At 38.3% G+C, this 25,684-nt stretch overlaps 2 protein-coding genes across 4 annotated transcripts in view; one reads left to right on the forward strand and one right to left on the reverse strand.

Annotated features, from left to right (window-relative positions):
- The window catches only part of CCDC126 (coiled-coil domain containing 126), a 106,256-nt gene extending 105,491 nt beyond the window's left edge, over positions 1-765 (reverse strand). The window contains exon 1 of one of the 2 annotated variants that reach the window (XM_077856525.1): positions 648-765. The gene's annotated coding sequence lies outside the window, so the exon portion shown is untranslated. The remainder of the gene's footprint in view (positions 1-647) is intronic. The other variant, XM_077856521.1, reaches the window with a different exon arrangement.
- TRA2A (transformer 2 alpha homolog) lies at positions 126-23,997 on the forward strand. 2 transcript variants are annotated; one of them, XM_077856516.1, is made up of 8 exons: positions 126-341; positions 10,794-10,927; positions 14,606-14,771; positions 16,677-16,865; positions 20,536-20,651; positions 22,282-22,407; positions 22,735-22,802; positions 22,958-23,997. In XM_077856516.1, exons 1-8 carry the CDS (start codon positions 306-308, stop codon positions 22,966-22,968), a joined length of 846 nt encoding a protein of 281 aa, XP_077712642.1. In that variant the 5' UTR covers positions 126-305; the 3' UTR covers positions 22,969-23,997. The 2 variants fall into 2 exon arrangements, with proteins under 2 accessions (XP_077712642.1, XP_077712643.1); XM_077856517.1 differs by having other exon boundaries at positions 22,285-22,407.
- The last annotated feature ends 1,687 nt before the right edge of the window (positions 23,998-25,684 follow it).

The raw sequence follows: 25,684 nt of genomic DNA on the forward strand, positions 1-25,684 counted from the left end.
CCCCGCACACGCCATCCCCCGCCCGCCTCCCAGGTAGGCCGGTACCACCACAAAGCCTCGCGGGAGGCGGGGCTAGTGACGTCACAGGAGCGCCCGCCCCCTTACGTCGCGCACTGGGAGGCCAGAAGGTTTCTGGCGGGGCCGGCGCCATTTTGCCGGAGCCTGCGACCGAGTGGGAGTGGAGTGGAGCGGCCGTTGTTGCCGACTCTTTCCTCCTCCCCACGGTCCAGTCAGCGGTTGATTAGGCCATCGGCTCTCAAGCCGAGACTTGTCTCTTATTTAGTTCTGGGGAGCGCCTGGCCGACATGAGTGATGTAGAGGAGAACAACTTCGAGGGCAGAGTGAGTACAAAGCCGCGGGAGCCGTCTTCGGCGGCGGCCCGATGCTCGGGGTTTCACGGGGACGAGCGCGGTCGGGCGGGGTTGCGGGGAGTCCTGCGGGGGCCCGCGGGGAGCAGCCTCTCTGGAGCCATCGCGGTGGTTTCCTCACATACCAAGATGGCTTCTGGGTTCCACTCTTTCCCCCCAAACACCGCGGATAACCCCCCCCCCCCCGTTTTTTGGAGACTGACTGATACCTGGACTCCTGGGTCCGATTCCCCCCCGCAGTGCGCCCTCCCTTCTCCCCAACCCCTGAGGCTTCCTCACCTCTGTTCCGAGGAGTAGGTCCCCGTCGCGGTGGGGCGGGAGGAGACGGCAGGGAGTTCCCCTCCGGCCGGATAGTGGTAGGTGCTTCCTGCGGTGGCATTTGTGGCGACCCCCGAGCATCGTAGAGGGTCTCGGGGTCGAAACTGCGCGGGGCTGTTGTCCGGGCGGGGAGAAGCTGGCGTGGGACTAGCTGGGGCCTGTGTCTCCTTGGCTCTCTATTGCAGTGAGCGGCCGCGTCTCTGTTGGAACCGGCGGCGTTGCGTCTATAAAGGCGAAAGCCTTGAGGTTGAAGGTGGGACGAGCCTAATGAAGTGGTTAGTCAACGACCGCACCGACCCTTAAGCGTTCTTAAGACGAGAGCTGTGAGGGGAAAACTACGCGAGGAGCCCTTTTCCCTTAATGTCCCCTTCTACTTTCTTTTCACTTCAAAATGAATGTGGAAATGCTATAACGCCTGAATTTTCTAATTCCTTGATGTTGGGTTTTTTATTTTTTTCCCCCCTCTCTCTCTTTATATCTCACCTTCTAATGCATTCCTTCCTGTGATCTTTCATCTAAAAACCACTTCTTTGCAGGTTTTTACGGTAAAAAAAAAAAAAAAACACAAACCTTATTCTTACGTAACTGAACAAATTTTGTGGCTCAGTGTTTTAAAAATACCTAGTGAGTTTTAATACTATTCTGCAACTCGGAATGCTACCTGAAAACTAAAGTCCCTCTCCCTATTTTCTCTTCTTAATCGCATCCAGCAAAGAGGGCTCAAGGATTTCCATTATTTGGGGGTCAGTGACTATAAAGATCACAAAGATAAGTCATCCTCAGCCTAGGTGTAGTAGAACATTGATAATTTGAATTCTGCTTCCGAAGTTACCCTCGTTAGTGGTAATTGGTGGAAGTGGGTTCGTGTGAAACCCTGAAAAGAAAATCCCCAGGCAGCAAGTTCTTGTTTTGTTGGTATTGTAGTCACTAGGGGAAACGCATAAAAACACTGATGGTGTGTGGTGGATGGCACGAATTTTATCATTTGTAGAAGCTCGTAATAAAAGTACTCGAAACCAGTTATATCAGAAGATCAATTTGTTGTGAGGAAAGAGATTTAAATAGGTTAGAAACCAAACAACTTTGTAGTGCCTTTAAGATTGGATTTTTAAAATCTCTATCAAAGGTATAGTGAGTAGTTGAGCCTGCTTATTTCTTAGGATGGGATATTGATTGTCCCAACTAAACTTTTAAAAAATCTTGTAAGAAAAATATTTGGTGTAAGTTGCTTGTTTTGATCATGTTAGGTAGTTATGGGAAGTAATTTTTGCTGTCCATTAATCTTTTCGTCCGTTGACTTCAGTACAGAAATTTATTTTTTGCTAATGTTTGTTTTGGTTTATGGGAAAGTGAAGAGGACTATGTGGGACCTTCTTCTCCTTTAAGTTCTTAATGTTTTAATTACTCATCAAGTCAAGGAATGGAACAAGTTCTAGATAACTGTCACCCACTTAAGAAAGCAGTGTATGTAAGATTCCCACCCAGTATTATGCTAAAATGTATGTAGACATTAACATTTTACTTTCATAGAAAAAGGGTTCTCCCACCTTACAGTGTTTACGGTCATAGAGCAATATTTTTGTCAGGTGATATCTGAGGGTATTTTAGTGGAAATGAACTCAGCAGATTGAATAATAAATATGCGCACCCTTACCTGTTACATCTTTTTTTCTTTTTTGTAGGTTGGTTATAGAAATTTTAATTGGTTAAAGAATTAGGAGAATGCCAGGAGCTTTTCTAAGGGTGTACCTTTTTAAAAATTGTTTCAACAGTTTAGTATTCACTAGTGCTTTTGGTTTTTAAACTACTCTGATCTCTTATCTGCTAACCACAAACCAGTTTTTAAAAGTTTTTATAGAATACAGTTGTGTTGTCATTTAGAGAGGCTCAAAACAGGATTTTCAAATGATGTCTTTGAGGTTTTTTTAAGTGGTTCAAATTTTATAAGTAACAGTCAACATTGACAGGTCAGATTTGTTTGCTGTATCTATGGGATAAATAGTACAACCATTAACCCCATCTTACTGAAAAGATACTTAGAGGGTAATTTTCTGTGGACTGTAGAACACATTGAAGAAACAGGACTAATAGTTCTGATATTTATAGCATTTTAGAATCTTGCCACACCCCACCCCACTGCCAGATTTTTCACATATTTTTGAATGTACTGCTTACAATCTTTTTACAAGTACTGGAATATTCAAATCGTTTTAGAAATTAAAAACTTGAGGCCTAGAAGATCTTATAGTCACTAATCAATTTTACAGGTCCCAGTCCATTGCCATTATTCCTCCTGTCATCCCAATGCCATTGTTCATTGCATACATAGATTATGATTATATATAATGTCTCTTCCAATGTAGAGTACTGGAGTAAAAGAACTTTAGGAAAGAAAATGTAATTGGCTGCATTTTGTTGTAAGTAACCCTAATAGTTAACCCTGTCAAAATTCCCTTCTGCCCGAGGTAGAACTGTTAAGCATCTACTACTGCCTTTTTAGTAAAGGTCAGGTGTTCTTGAGGGAAAAAGAACTAGGAATCTAATTTGAGATGACTGACAGCTCAAATGTAGGTAAAAGTAAGTATATAATCGAGTGCCCTGTTCTAGAATTAATAGAATTTAGAAAACGGGGCTGAGTAGTTTTGTGAGCTGGGGGAAGAGAAAGTTTTACCTAATGTGTAAAACTCACATTGGATTTTATGGTTAGGGAATAGATTGTATGGATATGACAATGAGGAGGTTACTGAGGTAGTGAGAAGGTAGATTTGCCTTACTATGCAGATGACGGAGGGTTTTGAATTCTAGATACAGGGATTTGGACACAATCCGATACGCAGAAAGAAGGCATGTATTAATTCTTAATTCTGGGAGTGGCATAATGAAAGGAATTTTAGTAAAGAGCAGAAGAGAAGTACAAGAAGTACAAGAAGAGTAGTAAGGCCCACTTGAACTATTTAAAGAAGGAAACTATGAAAACTGGTCTAAACAGGACAGCAGTGGGATGTAAAGAATGAGTGAAACATTTACAAGGGATCCAGGAGAATAGGGGTGCCTTTAAAATAAATAGGCTGATTAAAGCAGTTTACTTGGGGTATGTATATCAACAGAAATAGTTTAAGTAGAAATGGTTTTTGGAGCTGAGATTGAGGTTGGCACTTCAGCTTTGACTTTGCCTGTCACCTTCCTAAAGAGTTTGCTTCACACAGCTTCACCTAAAATTAGTTTAGGGCTCAAAAAAAATCTTAGTCTCCTTCATAGAAATTAAGGGAAATGAAAATTAAGCTTTTCTTATCATTTTACTTTATTCACCCTCTATCCCTAATTTATTTTTTTTTAGACAAATCTTAGGAAAATGTTAAGCCCAATTTTTTTTTTCATACAGTGGCCCATTGTTTTTAATAGAGGTTAATGATTCTCATGTAGGAGTCCATCTTACAATTCCATATTGTCTATACTTTGCAGTACAATTGAAGAGGAAAGATAATACTTATTCCTGTCTCCTTTTCAAAGTTCATTCTGACAACAACAACAACAACAAAAAAAAAAAACAAAGTTCATTCTGGCATCTTTAGTAGTTAGAATATTTTTAAGCAACTCCTGGTGTTCGCCTTCTTAATATACTAGATGGTTTGACTGGATGACAGAAGTGAAAAGCAAAATAAATACAAATTCTGTACCCATTGGGAATTAAAATGTGAGTGTTAAGATATTTCATTAAAGAATAGCAGAAATAGGGGAAGCTTTTATTTCTTCCCTGAAACTTGACATAATTGGAGTGTTGATTATGCCACTCAGAACCCATCTTGGTGACTGGCTTTAAAAACAAAACAAACCCTTAAGCTAGGTTTTACTTTTTTTTTTTTTTTTTATTGATGAAACTTAAGTAAATGTGAGAGTACAAGGGAAGTTTACCCTCTTCCTTAAAAAAAAAAAAAAAAGACAAAATCTCTTTTATAGATAAAAATATCAGGTCAGCAATTTATCTCTTAAAAAATACTTAGTAAAGGGATCCCTGGGTGGCTCAGTAGTTTAGCGCCTGCCTTTGGCCCAGGGCAGGATCCTGGAGTCCCGGGATCGAGTCCCACGTCAGGCTCCCGGCATGGAACCTGCTTCTCCCTCCTCCTGTGTCTGTCTGTCTGTCTGTCTGTCTCTCTTGTCTATAATAAATAAATAAATAAATCTTTAAAAAAATAGTTATTTTGGCAATTCAATGTCATATATTATCATCACATCCACCTATTACAAAAGGATAAAATTTTTCTCGTAATACTAACTATTAAAACCCAAGACAGGGATCCCTGGGTGGCGCAGCGGTTTAGCGCCTGCCTTTGGCACAGGGCGCGATCCTGGAGACCCAGGATCGGATCCCACGTCGGGCGCCCGGTGCATGGAGCCTGCTTCTCCCTCTGCCTGTGTCTCTGCCCCTCTCTCTCTCTCTCTCTCTCTCTCTCTCTGTGACTATCATAAATAAATAAAAATTAAAAAAAAAAAAAAAACAAGACAGTCTCGTCTTAGGTTGTTAAAGTTCCATCATTTATCCAATTTTAATGCTTTTTTATTCCTCCTGTCATATTTTAAGCAAAGTATGTGTAAACTTAAGGAAACTTTTTAATGCTCGATTTTTTAATATTTGTGACTATTGCACTGAAGGGTGCTAATTTACTTGATATAAGAAGAAGGTGGGATTTTTAAAAGGAGCAATGTGACTTGGGTCCATGGTGCACAGATTTGTTAATAGATTAATAGATGCTTAATGACTTGTGCCATTCCTAAAGATAATAAAAATCATGAGATCTGAAAGAATGCAAAGAGATTTAAATATTTAGGAATGAGAGTCGTAAAAAAATACATATGAGTTTTCTTTATGGATTTAATTTTGAAAACTGAATTTATTCACCCATGGTATGTGTAGTGGAACAAGTTGAGATGGCCATGGATAATCAACGTGATAATTTCTTAAAATCTTCCCGACAGCTTGAAAACCTCTTTGATACTATCAGTGGGTGCTCAGGCATCAAATAACTAACCGTGGAACCTTTGTAAAAAGTATATATTTGTATGCTAAATGAGTTAATACTGATTGTTATTTATTCACTTGTCCTAACAGATTTAGCAGGACAGAAGTGCAGGTGAGAAAATGGTGTAATGATCAGATAACAAAAAGAATCAGTAAACACTTAAAAAAAAAAAAATTCTGAGAGGAATAAGGAAAGGAAATGTAGTTTCCCTTTCCACCTCTAAATTACTATCAGTAGGTAGTTGTGTATAATCTTTATTGTCTCATGATTTTTCACCGAAAGTTTAAGTGACTAGGGCTGCCTGACCAATCTGAGGTAGAAGTTTTGTTGTTGTTGTTTTTAAACTAAGGCCCTGTAGTCTGTCTTACTCAAGATTCATAAATACTCCTATGATCTTAGAAGATGAGAATCTAAGTAGAAAATTCTATCACAGGTTCTTAGTGAACAATTTGGTTTTAGCTGTTATTTATTGGCTTTTAATATAGCTAAACCTTTTGGACATTACAATTGATCATGACAAATAAGCTGGCCAGTTTATGAACCATATTTAAAATTTGTACAAAAGATAAATTTTACAGGTAATTTTGCACTTATGACTAGTTTAAATTTTATTATGTATGCACAAGTGCCAATTCCTACGTAATTTCTTTAAGCATTTCCAAAATTATTCCAAATTTCAGAGAATGTAAAGACACAGTGTTAGAATATCTGTGAGCCTTTGCAGATGGAAAGACTGCTTTAATCTCACTTAAAATGCAGTATACACAAAAAAAAATAAAAATAAAAAAATGTAGTATACAGGTATTTTTAAGGAATTGCTTTCATAGCAGTTATGGGTTAAGAGTGGGTTTCTTTTATAAGCTTAAAGAGTCCAAGAGAAGCAGCCTATTGTACTCGGGAAGTAGGCAGAACTGCTGTTTATGTAGACTGAAATTAAAGAATTGAATAAACAGTGGTTTCCCATAAGCCCCAAAGAATGAAGTTCTTAGTACAATAAATATTATAAGCTATTGGAGTAATTTTAAGTACCACCCCCCTTGGGACATAAAATTTACCTAAATGCTCTAGTGGTTTTTTTTTTTTTAGAGAAATAGATCTCTTGATTTCATAAAGTAGTGGGAAAATGTTTTGAGATAGTTTGTTTTAAAAGTTTATGCTATTATAGATTTGAATTTGTATAAACTTGGCACTATGACTTGGCATAGAATTTTCATTACCATAATATTAGAATAGGATATAGTTTAGCATCTACATGTTACATGTTTATTTTAATGGGCTTTAAGTACTAAGCATATATGTTGGAATTTTTTTCTTCCACCCATTATATAATACTAGTTGTATTAAAAGATATACTGCAATTATTGCTTACCATAGGAATTGTTCATGTTCTGCAACAACTTGTGCATATACTTAATAACCCTTTGTCTTGATTGAAAGAATAGTACATGGTTGTTGTGGTTATTTACAGTGTGTAAAATGCAGCTGTATTTTTTAACACAGATTGCTTGAATTGGATACTGTGGTACTCTCTTAGTATTCATGGTTAGTTCTTTTTTTATTTTTGGCTGTGTCCTTCAGCTACCACCAGAGGTACCTTGATAACAAAGAATAGTTATAAGAACAAACACACACTGTTTAAGCACGTTGTACTGTGAAAACTTTCTGCCTGGCTTCTGGTTTATAATAGGTAAGGTAGACTGGAAGCCTGTTTGATTCCTATTGAAAACTTGGATATGATTTGGTTGAGTCAATCTGCCCATTTCAACTAGAGAGTGTATTTTTGTTTTTGTTGTTGTTGTTGGATTCAGATGCAGGTTACTGAGGAATTTGCAGAATTTGAACAGCTTTAAGAGTAGATTAAGTATAGGCTAGTGAAACAGGACAGATAACCATCCTTTCTCAGTATTTTATTTTGCTGTTTGCAATTTCAATTCAGTTTCCAAATTTTGAATAGTTGTGTGTATTTCTTTGAAAAAAAAAAGAAGTTACCATTTCGTAATGAAGACAAGTCAAAGGTAGAAAAAGATAATCTAGCATTTGTCCATAAAGGGCTTATTGTATCTTGGTTTCTAATGCACAGTTTAATGAAAATGGTACTTACTTGGAACTGCTTTTGAAAAATAAAGTTACTGAAAAATGGCAAATATTCATATGACCATTTTTCTATGCATGAAGACTTTACCAGTTCTTAGAATGATGCGCGCGCCCCCCCTTTTTTTGTATTATAGCAAAAGTAATTCTGAAGAATTAAAAGTTTATTTTATGCTTTGTAGTTCTTCAAGTTAAGTTTACTGACAGTTAATTGATTTACCTTTTGAGAGAAGTCTCTAAATTGTTTTTGGAGATTAAAATGGTAGTGACAACTTTATAACTAGGTGTTGAAAGGGAATTAAGAGGACTCTTTCTTAACCTTGAATGATTTTGCAAAGAAATGAAGGCCGATTCAGGTTTCCCTGGTATATAAAAACTGAAGGATAGGCAACAAAGGAGTTGTTAGGTATTGGTGATACCTTAGGTAATTAAAAAGCAGGATTGTTTTAGAATATTCTAATGTCTTTTGAAAAGATACTCTTATATCTTAATATTTTGTTAAACCATTTCCAATGAGTTGCTGTGCCAGAACTGAAATTTAAACTTTAAGGTGCTACGAAGTTTCCTAGTTTATATTAATTCCTAGGAAGTGGCATTTTCATCACTTTTGAATAATTTTCAACTGTTACATTTATGAGGGAAGACTTGGAAATCGAATGTACACATATTTGGACCATAATATTTTTATTATGCACTAGGAAGCTTCACATAAGCTTCTAAGAATAAATTTTCAGTTTTAATATAAGACTTTGATTTTTATACTTGTAAAATTAAAGGTTTTATAGTGTTACAGAGTACATTCTGATATGTATGTATAACATGAGCTGTGGTGATGTTCATAGGTAATATTCCATCTACTGCTGTTCTACAGTAAGATAAATGTTATACCACAGGATTTGTTTTATAGAAGGGAAAGCCAAGAGAGAGGGGAAGATCATTCTTTTCAGTTTAATGAACCAGTCTATGTGATGCTTCAATTACAGGCAAATTAGCTATTACTTTTTTTTTTTAGTACTGAATATGCTGCTTTTACAGTTTCAGTGAATGAAAAAGCCTAAATTGCTGCTCCAGGCATCTGTCCAGGAATTTAGAGAGTATCAGAAATGTGCTTGAAAGACTTACTGTAGTAGGTAGCTTAAATGGGAAAGGTTGATAATGAATAGAAAGGTAGCTATCTATATATTTCACTTTTGTTTGCATCTAAAAAACCAAATAGGCGTAGCAGCATTAGTACAGTTCTTGATAAGTAAGTCTTTTGACATTAAACTCCAAATAGGGGGAAAATTTTAAGGAAGTTGCGTGGTAGTCTTGTGGCATAAATGAAAATTGGTGTGGAGTTGCGGTGATTAATTTTTATTATTTTTTTTTTTAACACTAATAATCAAGACTTAAAAGGACAGAGAAACCAAACTGTCCTACTTTGGTCATCAGTGCCTCATATATCTGTCAAATTTTTAAAATCTCTTAATCAATTTTAAATCATTTGATTTGGAGAGTTGATTTATATCCAGCTTTTCAGAAGCCAGTTTTCTACAGAATATAGTCATTGGGGGGGATATATGTATATATGTATAACTGCATAAAATATGCAAAACTATGAGTAAAATTGGTGTAACTAAAAAATAAAGACCATGATACTAATTTTGTAACTTTTGTACGTTATGATACTTCATGGATAATATAGAATATTAAAATGGCACAGTTGCAAAACTACATGTAATAGTAATTTACAAACCAAAGGGGGAATTTTAAGAATTTCATGCCCTTTTCCCCTTTGTTTTTTCTTTATACTGCTTTTACATCAGACCATATGTTTCTGATTAAGTCCGTGTGCAAAGATAGTGGTCAAACATACTTGGAAGAAGATGTTAGTAATTTCACCAATATAATTTTTTTTACTTCTTTGAACCTCAGCATGTGTCCTATAATATGTGAGTTTTAGGTGGTTGTGTACAAATTTCAGCCTAGAATGCTTTGCTTTAATTGTACCTTGGTATCTTAGTATGGCTTAGTGAAAGCTTATTTTAAGATGATTAAGAATCTTCAAGTTACAAGTTAGTAAAAACGTAAGACATAGGTGGGGGGGGATTACAGATAATGTTAGATTTATGCTTGGGTTAAGTACTTATATTAAAATTGTTCACGTTTTAGGAACTAGGATGAAACCTGAGAGGGGAGGAGGGTGAAGAATATGGTAAAAACATTTAGATAAATTCAGTAAATTTTTTAATTGTTAGAAACTAGACTTTGGACAATTTTAAAGATTATAAAATTGTTTTTTAATAAACTAGTTATTTGCACTTTACCTGCTGGCTTTTCCATTTGGTAGATAACATTCTGAACTCCAGCAGAGTTTTATAATCCCCACGTGCTTAAATATACTAAATGTTCTTTTTCCATTAAGGTTAATGTTCGTGAAGAAATTGAAGAGTTTTTTCCAAGAATGTGGAAGATAAATCAAGATAAAAGAAGGCTAATGAAAAGTATTAAAGATCAGAAAATTAAAATTGAATGGGGGAAAAAATTGAACAGAAGATTGGTCAGATAGAAGCACTTGAATATTTTTTTTAAGGCTATTTTGAATTGTTTGAATTGGGGAAGAATACACGAAGTATGAAAAATGAAAAACTCAATGAAGAATGAAGAGAAGTAGAAAGCAAGAGTGAAGTAGAATTAAAAGAATCTGGAAGAATGAATGGGTCCTAGGTTAAGTAAATGTATGGTTTATGTTCCAGTGTCTGTATGATCAAGTTGTAGATGAATTTGCATGATTTCTTAGTTAATAGAGAATTGGTGATCTGGTTCAAGTAGGGAATTATTGAGGACAGTTAGCAGTATTAACAATGGGTTATTAATGAGCTGAAATTTTTTTCTGGAGGGTGTTGCCTAACCATTTGTTTTTCAGGAGCAATCAATATAAATAATTACGGTACATTAAATGTTAGGTGTTAGGCATCTACGTGACCAGTGCCATTTGTAATACTGTCTTCTTTGTTAGGAGTCTCGCTCTCAGTCAAAATCTCCAACGGGAACTCCTGCTCGTGTAAAATCGGAGAGCAGGTCAGGATCTCGTAGTCCATCAAGAGTTTCCAAACACTCTGAATCCCATTCTCGATCAAGATCAAAATCCAGGTAAGTGTGCTTAAAATAATAATAAAGATACTTAACTTGGATTTTTTTAGAGCAGGGTGGTTTTTACCAAGTCCCTCGGTTTTGCTGCATTTTGTATAGAAATTTCACAAAAATAATGTGGAGTTGAGAAATAAATGTTCTAGGTGTGCCTGGGTAGCTCAGTTCATTAAGCATCCAACTCTTGGTTTCTGCTAAGGTCATGTTCCCAGAGTCTTGAAATTGAGCCCTGCATCAGGCTCTGCTCTTCAGGGAGGAGTCTGCTTCTCTCCTTCTGCCCCTCCTCCCATTTATGCTGACTCTCTTGTGTGTGCACGCGCTTGGTCTCTCTCTCTCTCTCTCTCTCAAACCTCAAAAAATAAAGAAATGAGGGGTGCCTGGGTGGCTCAGTGGTTGAGTGTCTGCCTTCGGCCCAGGGTGTAATCCTGGAGTCAGAGGATTGAATCTCACATCAGGCTCCCTGCATAGAGCCTGTTTCTCTCTGCCTATGCCTCTCCCTCTGTCTCTCAAATAAATAAATAAAATCTTTAAAAAAAAAAAATAAAATAAAATAAAAAATAAAGAAATGAATGTTCTAGATAAGATTTAGATAAGGCAGAGTTGAGTCATCTCTTACCCAATTAGCCTATCTAGCTATTATAGCTAGCTATTTTATTTATAAATGTATATACACACACATATATATATTAAAAAACTGGCTTTAGGGCTGCCCTGGTAGCTTGCTTGTTTAGTGTTGGCTTCAGCCCAAGGGACCCGGGATCAAGTCCCACGTCGGGCTTCCCTGCATATGGCTTAGTGGTTTAGTGCCGCCTTCAGCCCAGGGGACCCGGGATCAAGTCCCACGTCGGGCTTCCCTGCATATAGCCTGCTTCTCCCTCTGCTTGTGTGTCTCTGCATCTCTCTCTCCCTCTCTCTCTCCCCCTCTCTCTCTGTCTCAAATAAAATCTTTAAAAAAAAAAAAAAAAACTGGCTTTATAAATTAAATATGTTAATTGATGTAAATGTACTTGGCTATTGAGGATTGGAGTTTGATTTTATTTCAGCAATATTTGTACAACAAAAACGTAATTTTCTCCGTTGGAGACTTGGTATGTGATTTAGCTCAGTAAAGATTTTTTAAGATTCACATTCCAGGACACCTGGGTGGCTCAGTGGTTGAGCAGCTGCCTTCAGCTCAGGTCGTGATTACATAGATTAGATAGATTAGATTAGATTAGATTGATAGATAGATAGATAGATAGATAGATAGATAGATAGATAGATAGATAGAGACTCAACAGGTCCAGAGTGGAAATCTGGCCAGATGTAATTGGGGTGGGGAGTGGAGGAGTCTCTGGGTGATTCAGAAGCCCCTACCACTGTTGTTTCCACTGACAGTAAAGACTAGTGAACACCACAAAGTTCATTGTATCAGATGTCCCAGCTGTGCGGGAATAGATGAAAGTTTAAAAACAACCTGGATGGTTAAGTCATAAATAATTTCTTGATTAGAGACATAATGTGTCTTTGTGTAGAGTTTGCTTGATGGTGGAGCATGAGACAATTGGTTAAAAGGCTGTACTTTTTTTGAGTCCACAGCTATGTCTTTTTTTCTCCATCATAGCCAGGATCCAACTCAATTAATAACCATTCTTGTTAAATATACATGTGACAGAATAGCACTGTGTAGAATTTGGATGTGCAAACAGAAATAAGCATATTTTCATTTTAGGACCGTTGCACATGCTGCTCTCAGCCTAGAATTCTCTTCCCTCAAGATATTCAGTCACTTAATTCATTCTCTGCTTGAGCATCACCTGAAAACATTAAAGAGCATGCATGCTCTCTATTCTCTTACAACACTTAATCATTATCCGATTTAGAGGAAAGTTAGGCACTCCACAAGGGTTTTGTGTTTTTTTGGGTTTTTTTAACATCTTTTTTTTTATTTATTTATGATAGTCACAGAGAGAGAGAGAGAGAGGCAGAGACACAGGCAGAGGGAGAAGCAGGCTCCATGCACCAGGAGCCTGACGTGGGATTTGATCCCGGGTCTCCAGGATCGCGCGCTGGGCCAAAGGCAGGCGCTAAACCGCTGTGCCACCCAGGGATCCCTCCATAAGGGTTTTTAATTAATGTCTCGTTTTTCATTACTATTTAAAAATAATGATATTTTCTTTTTCAAAGAGTTTATTTATTTGAGAGAAATAGCAAGAGAGAGCACAAGCAGGGAGGAAAGGGAGAAGCAGCTTCCCTGCAAGCAGAGACCCTGACATGGGGCTCCATCCTAGGTCCCTGAGATCATGACCTGAGCCAAAGGCAGGTAGGTGCTTAACTGACTGAGCCATGCAAGTGCCCCAAAATTGATATTTTAAATGACAGGTTTTCTTATTAATGTTGTTGTTGTTGTTGTTTTCATTGAGACTATAAAATAATGCTAAGGAAAATGAAAAATACCTAAAACTATCCTAAATTTGCCAGGAACCATATCTCCATGTCTTGCCAAAGAACCTTTGCTCTTGATATTCCTAGAACACTTTTCCCCTGTCTACCTAGTAAAATTTATATCTCTCAGCTTTATCGTTAGCCTTCTTTGTTTTGAATAAACTGCCCTCCTTAGTTTATTCTTTTCACCCATGTGTTGTCTTTTTAGACTTTCTGGCCCTTAACATGTATAACATTTATTGAACATCTTAAACAAGTTATTTTGTAAGACTGTGATCACTGCTGATCTGGGTGTTCTATTAGGGATGAGTCACATGAATAGTAAAAAAGAAGTTGTTGCATTAAGAGGCAAAGAGAATCAGTGACCGGAAATAGAGATAAGAGTTGAACTAGGGAATCAGCAGTGGAAGGAATGGGTGAGATGCTGTAGAAAGCTTGAGGAAATGAAGACTAAGCTTGAGGAAATGAAGACTGTTACATGGGCATTTGGGTTGTTGAATTAATTTAGTAGATGCTAGGTTGCAGTGAGCTAAGGAAAGATTAGAAAGGAAATGGTATTTAATAGTGAAGGGAGGGGCAGCCCTGGTGGCGCAGCGGTTTAGCGCCGCCTGCCGCCCGGGGTGTAATCCTGGGGACCCGGGATTGAGTCCCACATCAGGCTCGCTGCATGGAGCCTGCTTCTCCCTCTGCCTGTGTCTCTGCCTCTCTCTCTCTCTCTCTCTCTCTCTGTGTCTCTATGAATAAATAAATAAAATCTTAAATAATAATAATAATAGTGAAGGGAGTTTAGAACTATATTGAGAAGATGGTAAGAATCAAAGGATTTTACTATGGTAGTTGGTGGTTTGTGTTGTTTTTGTTGTGGTAAGATACACATAACATAAAATTTACAGTCTTAATCATTTTTAAGTATATGATTCAGTGGTGGAGAATATATCCACATGGTTGCACAGTGTGCATCCACCACCACCGTCTGTCCCCGGAGCTCTTTTCATCTTGTAAAACTGAAACCCATTAAATAGTGGCTCCTTGTTTTCCTGTCCCCCCATCCCTTTTTCTTTTTAGAGAAGGTAGAGTTGTAACATGCTTGTAATATAAAGTGAAAAGAGTGAACATAGAAAGGACAGACTGAGAACATGAATAGTGATGAGGAGAACAAGAAGAATATTCTTTCCTTAGGAACTGGAATACATGTATAGATCCGTGGCACTAGCCATCTTGCTTCAGTATACTTACCTAAATTTATTTCTCTCAAAGGTCGAGGTCAAGGAGGCATTCTCATAGACGTTACACTCGATCCAGATCCCATTCTCACTCTCACAGGAGACGCTCTCGAAGTAGGTCATATACACCAGAATACCGGCGTCGAAGAAGCCGAAGTCATTCTCCAATGTCTAACCGGAGAAGACATACAGGCAGCAGGGTATGTGGTTTTGAAAAATTAATGAACTTGTCTTTTATATGTTTAGTCAGAGCATAATATCTTGCTTTCATGAGACTAGACCATTATTTTAAAGTGGTACTACAGGGGCTCAGTCAGTGGAGCATGTGACTCTTGATCTCAGGGTGGTGTGGTTGAGCCCCTCATTGGGTGTAAAGATTACTTAAGGAAATAAAAAATAAGGTGGTACTCCAAAAACATCCTTAGGCATATGAATATTGTTTTTATACATTTTATTTTATTTTTTTTAAGATTTTATTTATTTATTCATGATAGTCACAGAGAGAGAGAGAGAGGCTCAGAGACACAGGCAGAGGGAGAAGCAGGCTCCGTGCACCGGGAGCCCGACGTGGGATTCGATCCCGGGTCTCCAGGATCGCGCCCTGGGCCAAAGGCAGGCGCCAAACCGCTGCGCCACCCAGGGATCCCTGTTTTTATACATTTTAATATATTTTCTTGACTTTGGAGTAGTTAAAAGATGAAATTTGGGGGGAGGGAAAACATGCTCTGTGAATTAAAATGAAAAGCATAGGGCGGCCCTGGTGGCGCAACGGTTTAGCACTGCCTGCAGCCCGGGGTGTGATCCTGGAGACCTGGGATCAAGTCCCACGTCTTCCCCTCTGGTTCCGAACCTGCTTCTCCCTCTGTCTGTGTCTCTGCCTCTCTCTCTGTGTGTCTCAATAAATAAATAAAATCTTAAAAAAATAAAAATAAAACATAAACTGAGTTGAAGATTATTGAGATTAGAGACACCTGGGTGGCTCAGTGGTTTAGTGCTTGCCTTTGGCCTAGGGCATCATCCTGGGGTCCCAGGATCGAGTCCCATATCAGGCTACCTGCATGGAGCCTGGTTCTTCCTCTGCCTGTGTCTCTGCCTCTCTCTCTCTCTCTCTCTCTCATGAATAAATAAATAAAATCTTTAAAAAAAAGAAAAAAGAAAATATTGAGATTTAAAAGTTTTGGTGAGGAGTAGGGGAAGCTGGCAAAGAAATACATGTAGTAATAATAGCTAACACATACTGAGCACTGTACAGGTTTTCAATACATTTAATGGATAAGGAAGTTGAATCTTGGATATGTGACGGTCAGGTTTGGTTTTTGGCTAACTGGCAGAGCCCAGGTTTCAGCCAAGCTGCTTGACTCTTAAAGTTCCTATGCTTAATGGCTGTGCTGTGCTTTTCCCTCATGTGATACCAAATTATTGAACTGTGATGGAGTCCGCTATTCAATGATGTTTTGAAATTTGTACATAGATTTTTCAAATCTGAATTGTGGGAAAATTGAAATATCCTTGGTAAGAATGAAAATGAAGGAATGTCTGATCAGCGCTTAATGGATACAGTCGTATTAAGTACAAAGCTGTAAGCTAGAAAACATTTGAATAAACCACAAATATGGCTTTAAGCTATGGTAGATTCTTAGTCTAATTCTGAAAGTTGCTGGACTAGAAAGTAGGAATGTGGGGTGCTGCCTGGGTGGCTCAATGGTTAAGCATCTGCCTTTCGCTCACATTGTGATCCCAGGGTCCTGGGATCAAGTGCTGCGTTGGGCTCCCTGCAGGGAGCCTACTTCTCCCTCTCCCTCGGTCTCTGCCTCTCTCTCTCTCTGTCTCTCTCATGAATAAAATAAAATCTAAAAAAGAAAAGAAGTAGGAATGTTTTTTATTCAGGCTACAATGGAAATATACTCCAAAGAAGGCTTGAATGTACTGTGAACTGTAAAATATGACTCATCTGGTTTTTTTCCTCTTTAATTCTTCTTTCCCAAGTGACTTGAAACAGTATACTTTGTGTATTAGATAAGGTGTTCTAAGCAAAGTATTTTCTGTATGTTTTAATTTTTATTTCAATTTGGAACTTGAAATTAAATCACAATTTTATTCAACAGGCAAATCCAGATCCCAACACTTGTCTTGGAGTGTTTGGCCTCAGTTTATACACAACAGAGAGAGATCTTCGTGAAGTATTTTCCCGATATGGACCATTGAGTGGTGTCAATGTGGTTTATGATCAGCGAACTGGACGATCACGAGGATTTGCTTTTGTTTATTTTGAAAGAATAGATGACTCAAAGGAGGTAATTTTGTTTTTATAATTATTTTTCAGTTTGAAATTTTTCTCATGTGCGTGATTATGTTGTTAAAAGTTGACTAAGAGTTTCCCAGTTCCATAACCTGTTCTCTTTCATTCTGTGACCTGAGTTTGGTTAAAACTCTTCCTCTCAGTATTACAACAGGAAATTTCCAGTTTCACTTTCTAGCTATTTATTTCCTGATATAAGCATATCCTGATTGAAATCTGATTTTAGGGACGCCTGTGTGGCTCAGCAGTTGAGCATCTGCATTTGGCTCAGGGCATGATCCCAGAGTCCCAGGATCGAGTCCCACATTGGACTCCCTGCATGGAGCCTGCTTCTCCCTCTGTGTCTCTGCCTCTCTGTGTCTCTCATGAATAAATAAAAAAATCTTGGGAAAAATCTGGTTTTACACACTGAGGTATATGTGTTTGAATTAATGGGAAAAGTAAACTACATAAGTATTCTCTTTTGATTAAGTCTTATTCATACTCCAAGCAGATGATTAAACTTACTTTTTAAAAATTAAATTATATTTTGGGGCACCTGGCTTGCTCAGTGAAGGAGAGTGACACTTTATTTCAGGATTGTGAGTTCAGGCCCCACATTGGGTGTATAGAATAACTTTTTTTTAAGAAAAAGAAATTATGTTATTTAGGTTTAATCTGTTTAATTTTAGGTGAAATTAGCTGCCTGTGTATAGATACAGAGCTTTGCTTATCCATTTTCATCTGTTACTCTGTTTTATTATTTAACATATAATACATAGTATTGGTCCTTTTTCATTTTTGTTTTAGTGCTGCTGTGTTTTGTTTAAGATTTTATTTATTCATGAGAGGCAGAGAGGCAGAGACACAGGCAGAGGGAGAAGCAGGCTCCCTGCAGGGAGCCCGATGCGGGACTTGATCCCTGGTCTCCAGGATCAGGCTCTGGGCTGAAGGCAGATGCTAAACCACTGAGCCACCCAGGGATCCCTGTTCTTTTCCTAATAGTGATCCTTATCAACATCAATGATTTGATATTGTGGTGGGTTGTTTTGTTTTGTTTTGTTTTTTTATTTTATTTTATTTTAGATTTATTTATTTATTCAGAGAGAGAGACAGAGAGGCAGAGAGAGACACAGGCAGAGGGAGAAGCAGGCTCCATGCAGGGAGCCCCACGTGGGACTCGATCCTGGGTCTCCAGGATCACACCCCAGCCTGCAGGCAGCACTAAACCACTGCGCCACCGGGGCTACCCTGTTTTGTTTTTTTAAGATTTTGAGAGAGAGCATCCAAGCAGGGGAAGGGGTAGAGGGAGAAGGAGAGAGAGAATGTCAAGCAGACTTTGCTGAGCCTTGACACTGAGATCATGACCTGACCCAAAATCAAAAGTCCAACACTTGGGGATCCCTGGGTGGCTCAGCAGTTTAGCGCCTGCCTTTGGCACAGGGCGCTATCCTGGAGTCCCAGGATCGAGTCCCGTGTCGGGCTCCAGCATGGAACCTGCTTCTCCTTCTGCCTGTGTCTTTGTCTCTCTCTCTCTCTGTCTATCATGAATAAATAAATCTTAAAAAAAAAAAAAAAAAGTGCAGTACTTAACTGACTGAGCCACCCAAATGCCCCTGAAGTTGTGCTACTTAACATATTACATACTAGATTATAAAGGGAGCAGTAGGCTTGCTTTCTCCCATCCAAGTACTAACCAGGCCCGACCCTGCTTAGCTTCCGAGATCAGACGAGATCGGGCGCGTTCAGGGTGGTATGGCCGTAGACTAGGCTTGCTTTCTATGCTAAAAGTTGATTGTGATTGGGTTAGAAGATTCCATTTTAAAGAATTTGAAGCCCATTGTTAAGTTTGTATCAAACCCTTTTTAGGGTAACTGGGTGGCTCAGTTAAATATTCCTCAGCTCAGGAAGTAGGTAGTGGTGGTATTTAAATCAAACCTTAATAAATGGTGGGGCACCTGGCTGGGTCAGTTTGTAGAGTACGCAACTCTTGATTTCAGGGTCATGAATTTGAGCCCCACATTGGGCATAGAGTTTACTTAAAAAAACAAACACAACAAACTAATAAATGGCAAATACTGCCATTTCTTGTTTGTACCATTTTACATGTGGTAGTAGTTGGACATAGGCCATTGATATCTGCATCAACAACATTGATTGCAACATAAACAGTCATAATAAAAGTTAGCTTATCTTTAGAAAATTGTAGATGCTAGTGGCATCTAGTGGATGGAGGCCAGGAATACCAAACCTCTCACAATGCACAGGATAGGCCCCCACGATATAGAATTAGTAGTCCAAAAATATCAATAGTGTGTAGGTTAAAAAACCCTAGGTCATTCTAACAAAATAACACCTAACAGTCAGGTTGTAAATTACATATTACCTAATGTAATAGACATTCTAATCAGCATTCTCTAATTTTCTTTTTATTGAGAGCTTGCATGCGCACCAGCAGGGATGGGGTGGGGGTGAGGGAATAAGAGAATCTTAAGCAGGCTCCACGCCCAGTGCAGAGCCCAGTGTGGGGCTCGATCTCACAACTCCAAAATCAAGACCTGAGCCAAAATTCAGTTAAGACTCTCAACCAACTGAGCCACCTAGGTTGCCCCTCTAATGTTTTAATCTATCACATAATATGACTTTTTAGGTTACATATTTGTGATTTATTTCTGTTCTCAATTAAGAGATAAAGGTATAAATTTTTAAAAGAGTAAGATATCTGACCTGAAATAAAAGTTGTGAAGTATAGGAGCACCTAGGTGGCTCAGTGGTTGAGCCATCTGCCTTTGGCTCAGGTCATGATCCCAGGGTCCTGGGTCCTCCGGGGATCCTGCTTCTCCCAATGCCTATGTCTCTGCCTCTGTGTTTCTCATGAGAAGCCCGATGTGAGACTCAGTCTCTGGGCCCCGAGATCACACCCCGAGCCAAAGGCAAATGCTCAACTGTTAAGCCACCCAGGCGTCTCAATAAATAAATAATCTTTAAAAAAAAAAAAAAAAAAAGTTGTGAAGTATAGATTGCTACAATTAAAATTTTTTAAAAATGTATTTGTCCTAGCTTTTGATTGCTCCCATAACCACCCTGCCAGGTTTGTTTCTTTATAAAATAAAATGAAAATGGCAGCTTTAATTTTAGTTCCAAGAACTTGCAAATTTGGTGAAGTAGTTGACTTACTATCCCATTTATTGGTATTAGTGCCTAGGGGCAAATTTTTTTTTTTTTTAGGGGCAAATTGATAGGGAAAGTGAGTGCAGATAAAAAGACAGCAACTAGTTGGCAGGTTTAGCGGGTTTAGAAGTTCTTTTATATTTGGAGTTCACTAGGTGGCGGTGTGTTACCTAAGGAATGGTTTTGGCTAACCGAGGCTTGTCACCTGAATTGCAGTATTTGGTTGGAGTTGCCTAGACATGAGTTAGCCAAGTTGTGTGGTTCTTTCTCAGCAGCTGCCCCTGGTCTTTCAGCAGAGGCCTGTTTAAGTGTCTGTGTGTACATTAGAAAACTCAATGCTATTGACATGCACGTAGCAAGGATTAGAATGTAAAATCTTGGTCTGTTTTTTGGGAAAGAAGTTTAGAGAATTTTAATTTTTTCACATTTCAAATGGAAAATGTGTCTAATTGCAGTTTTAGTAGTTTCTCATTATTGAATTATGCATGATTTTCTGTGCGTATTCTCTTTTACAGGCTATGGAAAGGGCAAATGGAATGGAGCTGGATGGTAGAAGAATTCGGGTGGATTATTCTATTACCAAAAGAGCACACACACCTACACCGGGCATCTACATGGGCAGACCAACTCAGTAAGATTTCAAGTTGTTTTTGTTTTTGTTTTTTGATATTTTATTTGTTTATATATGAGAGAGAGAGAAAAGCAGAGACACAGACAGAGGAAGAAGCAGGCTCCATGCACAGAGCCTGATGTGGGACTCGATCCTAGGATTCCAGGATCATGCCCTGGGCTGAAGGCAGGAGCTAAACCGATGAGCCACCCAAGGATCCCCAGATTTCAGGTTTTTAAACCTAACTGTAAGAGGCAGAAATGTACACAAATTTTTTATTAATAAAGAGACAAAATGATTTTCATAAAATTAGAATTGAAAGTTATTTGTGTATATTCTTACATCTATTTGAGGAGAGAGACAAATTAAAACCATCAAAGTCATTCCTGAGTCCTTTTTGGTGCCATACAAATAGAAAAATTAGTGGGCATCTGGGTGGCTCAGTAGTTGAGCCTTTGGCTCGGGTGGTGATCCTGGGGTCCCGAGATTGAGTCCTATATAGGGCTCCCCTCAGGGAACCTGCTTCTCCCTCTGCCCATGTCTCTGCCTCTCTCTCTGTGTATCTCTCATGAGTAAATAAAGCCTTTAAAAAAAAACAGAACGATTATTAAATACTGGAAAAGTAGTGTGAGTTTTTAAGTATTCTCTTTCTATTCTTTTTTTTTTTTTTTTTTTTTTTTTTTTTTTTTTTATTCATTTATGATAGTCACAGAGAGAGAGAGAGAGAGAGAGGCAGAGAGAGAAGCAGGCTCCATGCACCGGGAGCCTGATGTGGGATTCGATCCCGGATCTCCAGGATCGCGCCCTGGGCCAAAGGCAGGCGCCAAACCGCTGCGCCACCCAGAGATCCCTCTCTTTCTATTCTTAATGTGACTTTAGAAGCCTTGTGGATAGGGAAGGGTTTTACAGATAGTGGTGTGTATTTTTTTGTTTAAGCCAGTTTTCACATCATGCAGGAAATAGAGGTCTTTTGTAAACGTTTTTAATATCATACAACTATTTCTTAAGAGTGAAAGAAGGTGTTTGATTACTTTGAAACCTTAACTGGGGAAAATGTAAGGTTTGGCAAGGAGAGCCTACAGAAAGCTAAAATGAAAATATTGTCCCTGTGATGGGGAGTTGGGAAAAACTATAGAAGAAAGTATTTAGTTTAATTTTGCTGCCACAAGACTTAAAAATCAGACCTTGAAATTGTTTTAGTGCTGGGTCTCAGTGTAAGGTAGTTTTAGTTCTTTTTGCTGTTCAGGGTTGGTTAACAACCTTTTTTAAATCTTGATGTTTATTGTTTTTTATTTCGTTCTAATGACTCACATCTTAGCATTTTGATACTGTTTGCCAGCACAGTGCTCCATTTCATCTTGTTCAGAAGCAAAAGGTCCTACTGATTTGGGTAGTGTGTTAATAAAAGAGCAGTTTATAGTTTACAGAGTTTTGTGAAATCATTCCTGATTACTTATGTAATGAATAGGAAATCAAAGCAGAATAATACCATGGGAGTTCCGCAAAATGAGACATGGGGTTTCTGACATGAAGAGAGTTATTTCTCTTCTCTTATCTTCCCTTCTCCCTCCATTTTAGTTAAGTGCCGGTTGGTATTAAATAATACTGGGAAATAATCACATTGTTGTAAAATTTTTACATTTTTCTGTAGTAGTGGTGGTGGCGGTGGCGGAGGCGGAGGTGGAGGTGGAGGAGGTGGCAGGCGTCGAGATTCTTACTATGATAGAGGATATGATCGTGGGTATGACAGATATGAAGACTATGATTACCGGTACAGGTAATGTTTTAATTTGTAATTTCTGTTCTAAATTAGATGATAGTTGTATTATTTGGTACTTTTAATTTGTGTTTTATATATATTTTTATATATACGTATAAATACAAATATTTAATATGGTGGTTTCTTGAGAAAGTAAGAGGGAGATTATTTTCTCATGTTTGAGGGCAAAGATTATCTTTGCCAGTATTTTGTTGTACCATATGGTTGTTGTTCTAGTATTAATTGGCACACAAAGAATGTATTTGAATGATGGGAAATTTTTATTTTCACCTGCTTCAATGAAGTGATTATGTGGTATACTAAGTAATCTTTTATTTCCTACAGAAGAAGATCACCTTCTCCTTACTATAGTCGGTACAGATCACGATCGAGATCTCGTTCCTACAGCCCAAGTACGTATACTTCTACTTTTGTGGCATTAGGAACCATTTCTGATTAATGGTTTATTTTAGAAAATCAGAGTGTATGGAGATTGTTAATAGGACAAATACTAGGCAAGTCAAACTATAATTGTCATTTTGACTTTCGTTTTTTTGTTCTCTTTCAGGACGCTATTGATAAGCAGAATGATTGCAGATGAGGACAGCTTTTTCTTTTCTCTTTTTTTTCGTGTGTGTGTGTGTGTGTGTGTGTGTGTGTTGGTTTGGTTTTGGGGGGTTTTTGTTTGTTTTGGTTTGGTTTTGGGGTTTGGTTTTGTTTAATTCTGGATTTCCCCAAGCTTCTAATCCTTCTACTTGTTAAAAAGAACCCTTACAAAAAATCTTTGGTTTATTCACCATCTACACTTTGTCAGTTGTATTGCTCTTCCCACCCCTTTTAGTATACTAAACTCTTAAAGATGTAATTGTTGTCATTTTGAGCAGTTAAACATCTAAGTAAAAAAAAAAAAGGATCCCCCAATGTTATGCCTTGTAAATGTTTTTTTTTTTCTTTTTCTTTCTTTCTTCCTTTTTGTTTTTTCCTCTTTTGGTTTGCTTTGTTTGCTTTTACAGAAAATTAATTCCTGACTAATCAAATGAGGAAAGAAATTATCTTAAGACTTCTTTTGTGTTAGATATTGAATTAGACATCGTACTAGAGCTCCATTTATGATGAACTCCTTTTTTTAACTTTCTTTTGGGGAAGATAGTAACACAAAAACTAGTTCAGTCATGTAAAGTTTGGGGTGGCATGGAGCAGTCAAATAGTTGAGTATAGAAAGTTTGAAGCTATCAAAGAAAACACTTGGTCATTTCTTTGGAAGAACGAAATTTTTGAACCCTAAAAATGATGTCATTTTTTTTCTTCTTTTTTTTTTTTTTAAGAAATGAAAGCTTGTGGGCTCCTACAAAACATGTTGTATTTAAAATACATCTGTTAAAATTTAAAGTGTGATTTTTGTGTTGAATTTATTGAAATTTAAGTATTCCCTTAATCAGTGAAGGACAACTCTTATTATTTATTACATAGAGCAATTGTATACTTTGCTGTTAGAAATTTTGGTATTGGGACAATGGTTAAGCAGGCTATTATTGTATAGTATAGAGTCTTTAGAAGATATGTGTGAGGAAAAGTAGTCTTTCAAATAAAAGTTAATTTCTTTGAAAATGGGACTGTCTCTTTATTGTGGTAGAATGGGAAAATGTAACTGGATTGATTTGGGAACCAGTCCTTTTCCTAACATTTTTGCTTATACCTAACAGTATAATTCTTTCTCTTCCTCAGTCTTTAAAACTCCTTTTTCTTCCCTCCTCTCTTCTGTCAGCCAAGTTGTCAGTAATGAGAAACTTCAGTACCAAGCACCATGGTGAAGAAAAGATAATAATATGGTTTATGTCTTCAAGGAGCCCCCATTCTATAATAGAAAACATACTCAGACAACTGTAATATAATGTAAGTGAGGGTGTAAGATGGATTATGTTTCAGGTTACTTTTTTTAATTTTTTTTTTAAGATTTTATTTATTTATTCATGAGAGACACAGAGAGAGAGCGAGAGGCAGAGACACATGCAGAAGGAGAAGCAGGCTCCATGCAGGGAGCCTGACGTGGGACTCGATCCTGGGTCTCCAGGATCCCGCCCTGGGTTGAAGGTGGTGCTAAACTGCTGAGCCACCGGGCTGCCCTCAGGTTACTTTTATAAGAAGGTATAGGAGCATGAGCTCCTTTGTTTTCTCCCTCAAAGCAGCGGGGATAAAATTAGATTATTATCATTTATGTAACAGATGAGGGATCTGAGATTGAAGTGCCTCAGGTATCTATTTGTAAAATATTTATTTAGAGAGCATCTCAAGCAGACTCTTTAGTGAGTGCAGAGCCTGATGTTTACCTCAACCTTACAATCCTGAGATCATGGTCTGAGCCGAAATCAAGAGTTGGATGCTTAACTGAGCCACCCAAGCAGCCAGTATTTTTTATTTTTTAAAGATTTTATTCGGGGGCACCTGGGTGGCTCTCTTGGTTAAGCATCTACCTTCAGCTCAGGTCGTGATCCCAGGGTTCTGGGATTGAGCCCTACTTCAGGCTCCCTGCTTGTATGCTCACGCTCACTCTCATGCTCTGGATTTTGTTTATTCATGAGAGACAGAGAGGCAGAGACACAGAGAGAAGCAGACTCCATCCTGGGACCCCATGGTCACAACCTGGGCTGAAGCAGATGCTCAACTGCTGAGCCACCCAGGCGTGCGTCCCAAAAGATTTTATTTTTAAGCAATCTCTACACCCACTGTGGGTCTCAAACAATCCCATGATCATGAGTTCAAGCCCCACACTGATCATAAAGCCTACTTAAAACAAGGCTGCCTGGATGGCTCAGTCGGTTGGCTCAGATTGTGATCCCCAGGTCCAGAGATTGGGCCCCAGGTTGAGCTCCCTGCTCAACAAGGAATTTGCTTCTGCCCCTCCCCTTGGTCTTCTGTGCTCTCTTAAATAAATAGATAGATAAAAATTATTTTTAAAGATTTTATTTTTATATTCATGAGAGACACAGGCAGAGGGAGAAGCAGGCTCCCTCCGGGGAGCCTGATGCAGGACTCAATCCCAGGACCCTGGAATCACAGCCTAATCCAAAGGCAGATGCTCAACCAGTGAGCCACCCAATAAATAAAATATTAAAAACAAAATCTTAAAATCTTCAAAACAAAATGTCTTTTAAAAAAAGTTTTTGCCAATAAAGAATATCCAAAGAACAAAGCAGGCTCTTGCTGGTGCCTAGAGAATTTAGTTCCTAAGCTAGGTTATTAAAATACTGGGAATTGGGATCCCTGGGTGGCGCAGCGGTTTGGCGCCTGCCTTTGG

Source organism: Canis aureus, chromosome 18, assembly GCF_053574225.1.
Source record: "Canis aureus isolate CA01 chromosome 18, VMU_Caureus_v.1.0, whole genome shotgun sequence".
Lineage (NCBI taxonomy): Eukaryota > Metazoa > Chordata > Mammalia > Carnivora > Canidae > Canis > Canis aureus.

Coding starts and splice junctions, on each gene's coding strand:
- TRA2A (XM_077856516.1), top strand. CDS start 306: ATGAGTGATGTAGAGGAGAACAACTTCGAGGGCAGA. Junction 16,866..20,535: donor GAATAGATGACTCAAAGGAG/GTAATTTTGTTT, acceptor TCTCTTTTACAG/GCTATGGAAAGGGCAAATGG. Junction 22,408..22,734: donor GACTATGATTACCGGTACAG/GTAATGTTTTAA, acceptor TATTTCCTACAG/AAGAAGATCACCTTCTCCTT.